This window comes from Corvus brachyrhynchos, unplaced genomic scaffold (genome assembly GCF_000691975.1).
Source record: "Corvus brachyrhynchos isolate BGI_N302 unplaced genomic scaffold, ASM69197v1 scaffold194, whole genome shotgun sequence".
Lineage (NCBI taxonomy): Eukaryota > Metazoa > Chordata > Aves > Passeriformes > Corvidae > Corvus > Corvus brachyrhynchos.
In genome coordinates, this window is record NW_008237890.1 from 614,012 (window position 1) to 617,598 (window position 3,587).

A 3,587-nucleotide genomic window follows, 5' to 3' on the forward strand; every position below is an offset into this window, starting at 1 on the left:
AATTTCACTGTTTTTTATTGAAATCAAAATGCAAAAATACAAGCAGCAAGTCAGGGTTTCTCACTGTAATATATAAACATTTCCTCAAGAGGACAGTAGAAGTGGCCAGCCTTCTTGGCAAGGTTTCTTTAGATGAAAGGAAGACCGGCTGTAGTGATAGCTGCTGCTCATATTGTTCATTTACAGCAATGGGAAAACTTTACAGTAAATTCTACAGAGACCATCTCTTTTTTAGACTCAAATGTGTCTCAGTATTCATAATGCTAAAACTGGGTGTGCACATGCAGTCCAAGGTGTGTCAACACCCCAGCTCTGTAGCTGTTGACAGTCACTGCTAAAGAAGATTGAAATCTGCATTACTAGGACACAGCTACTTCAGACATTATCTAGACGTAGTTGTTTGTTCCTCAGGTTTTGCTGACTCTTAAAATTCCCAATCTGATGAACATTAAAAAAAGGCTGGGTGAATTCACTGAAAAATAGCAATGGCTGCAGTACCTGGGCTGTTAAAAAGTGTGGACTGTGGAAGTTTGTCTTTCCAGTTATCTAATGAATAAACACAAGAGCTGGTCAAAGACAAGAATCTCATGAAAAACAGTCCAATTCCTACAATAAAAATTGCTACAGGAATATGCCAATGTTAATATTTTGACCACTGGAAGTCCTGGCACTGGCATCAGTGAGCACTTGTTTTCAAAGATAGTAGAGAAGACACATTCGCTGGTCAAGATCATCTAGCTACAGGTTTACTAGATTACACTTAATCTGTTATCTGCTGTCTTTTTCCTGATAAAGTCTTACAGGGTCACACAAAGACAGAGGCTTTACCAAACATGTTACACATCATTGAAACTCTGTTTCCATGCCTGCAAGATAGTTGCTCTGAGGGCAAAGTATAAACATACTTGTTTAGGTAATTTTCCCTGGTACTACGTGTAATTTAAGGTGAGCAAAATCAACTCACATCTGTGCAAGCAAACATATAAGAAGGTAACTCTTCCATAAGGTCAATTTCCATACACACCAGCTCTGGTCTGAAATGGCTTTTTGCAGACCAGTGGTCATGGTTCTTCACAGCTTCTGGCTAGCTCCAGCTTAGGCACATGTTCAAGAAATGTGCTTTCATGTCCTTACCATTGCTTAATTTACTGACTGAGGAAATAGTCTATGTGCTTTCTAATTAAGCTGTATTCTGAAATGTGTTTCCTTCACCAGTCAATATTTGCAAATGTATTTTCCAAATAAGAGACACAAGAGTACCTGGTTTTGTTAAAGACAGTTATTGTATTTTTAAAATTAGGTATATTTAATATAAAAAAATACAGCATTAAAGTGATAACCACAGGCAACAAAATTTTACCATAATGTAAGTTAAGGACAACATTGGACTTTAATTATTGATGAGTCTGGTAACTACGTGGGCAAATTCTTGATTGCTGAGTCTCATGTAATCAGTAGTGAGCTATGACAGGTGAGCAGAAGTTTGACCTATTTTCACCTGGGAATGGCAGCATCTTTCTGGCTCACATCTGGCAACCTGGTTTGAAGGAAAGCATAGATATGTGGCCAGATCTTATTGGTTTCTGTTCCAGAAAAGGATTTCAATAACCCTTTTTTCCTAAGGAAGAAAAAGAAGAAAATATTACAGTTGTCAAATTGTTTGATTGTTCCTCCACCTCACTTGAAGATTACCCTGGCAGGAGTGTGAAAATATGCATGTGGTGTAACATCAAGAACAGCTGTGGCATTGGAAATGCAGGCTGGACATTCATTACTCTGTTACTCAAACAGCTGGCTCTTGGCCACATCAGAACATAAAACTGATGTCTGTCTGCAGAGCACTTAATCACAAGTAGGGTAAAGATAAGTAGCAATGTTATCACATAGCACGTGGTGTACAGCTGTCATCCAGATGACTGTGACTAACCCAGGTGTTGTAAAGTTGCACCTCATGGATCAAGGAATGTGCATCAGGACAAGCAAGATAACCAGGCACATGTAAGTTATTCTGAATTAGTTGTAGGAGCTTGTTTTTTCTGTCAAGTATGTTATTATCAGTAATAACAGCAGCTTAGGCCTCTATCTTGCTGTGGTGCTCTGAGGCATTTTCACCTCAGAAATCTAACAAAATTAAGAATATTGTTGTCAATCTAGAAAAACTTCTTTAAAACCTGACCACACCAAAGATGGAGCTTCTAGTTTTCTGCTCAACAGTCCTGGAAGAATACAATGAAGAGTGGTGAATATGGAAATACAGAAAGGGTGGTCACTTCATTGATTGTCAGAGTCTGATTTCTTTGTCTAGGCAAGGTAAAATTAAAGCTCTACATGGTGACCTACTAATATCTGTATATTAGCAGTGTGATACTTGCAGCTTTGCCTTAAGAGAACCATGGTGTATAATTTTGAGTCTTAAAAAAACTAGTAATTTGTTGTCACTCCACAATGCAAATGATAATTCTGAATTAGCTGCTTATTCCTGAAGAGTCTTGCTAGCTGGGTCCAATCACAGTCCTGTTCTTAGAACAGCCACATTTAAATCCTCATTTACAGCTTCTCCATTTGTGTATCACTTCTTGACCCCTTGCACTTGTTAGTAGGGCTTCTACTTACACATCCAGAAAACAAAATACTGTAAATTCTTGCCAAAAAAAAGGAACTGTCTCTGTTACCTTCCCACCAGAGCTGTTGTTGGTCAGAACAGTGCTATGATGTATTGAACAATGCATAGCATTTTTTATAAAGCTAAATATGGCTGGTTCAGTAACAGGCTATTTTACCACACAGGGTCCAGAAGGTCTCGTAATGGTGGAAAACCATACTCATTCTACTGAGCTGATTTCTTACTGAGTTAATGAAAGCTACACAGCTACTCACACCATGCTCACTGTTGTGGTATAATATATTCTGTAACTGGAGAGATCTGTTCCTCACTGTGCTAATGCACAGTAATATTTTAGAATGTGGAAGAACAGATTTTACTACTTACCGATAATATTCTAGAACAGGTTTTGTTTGTGCATCATAAGCCTGCAGCCTCTTGCTGACAGTCTCTGGCTTGTCATCATCGCGCTGAACAAGTGGCTCCCCAGTAATGTCATCAATGCCCTAATCATGGTTAAAAACAAACACTGGAGTGTATTTCTTACTTCTGTTTAAGCATGTTTTGTGTGATTTTCTATTTAAATTATGATCAATTTCCACTTAATCAGGGTGTAGATTTCTGCTTATAAAGAGATAGGCTCCTACCTGTGTTCTTATCTTGAATGTAAGTTCTTGACTTTCCGGTAAAACAGTCTGTAGTTAAAAATATTTTCTCAATATTGCCAATGACCATTAGATCATAAGTAATGTGACTAATTTGTCCTCTGGAGCATTTGTAGAATATGGGGAATATGTAGAAAAAACCCTCATGTACAAGGGAAAACAATATTGTTGGCAACACATTCCTGTGTAACAGGCGATAAGAGACCAACTGGACCTTCATTTGACAATACTAAAATGGGCAAAGGAGTTAATGGCCTTTGATTTTAAGTTGCGAAATGGAAGAGTTATCATTTAGCAACAGCTGTACAAAAAAATTGCGT

General features: G+C 37.9%; 1 protein-coding gene across 1 annotated transcript in view; it reads right to left on the reverse strand.

Moving 5' to 3' along the window:
• AK3 (adenylate kinase 3) overlaps positions 1-3,587 on the reverse strand; it is a 9,252-nt gene continuing 5,665 nt past the window's right edge. The window contains exons 4-5 of the mRNA XM_008632544.2: positions 2,990-3,108; positions 1-1,618 (exon numbers count right to left, since the gene is read on the reverse strand). Coding sequence (XP_008630766.2) covers positions 1,495-1,618; positions 2,990-3,108 — 243 coding nt within the window. The 3' untranslated portion in view covers positions 1-1,494. The remainder of the gene's footprint in view (positions 1,619-2,989; positions 3,109-3,587) is intronic.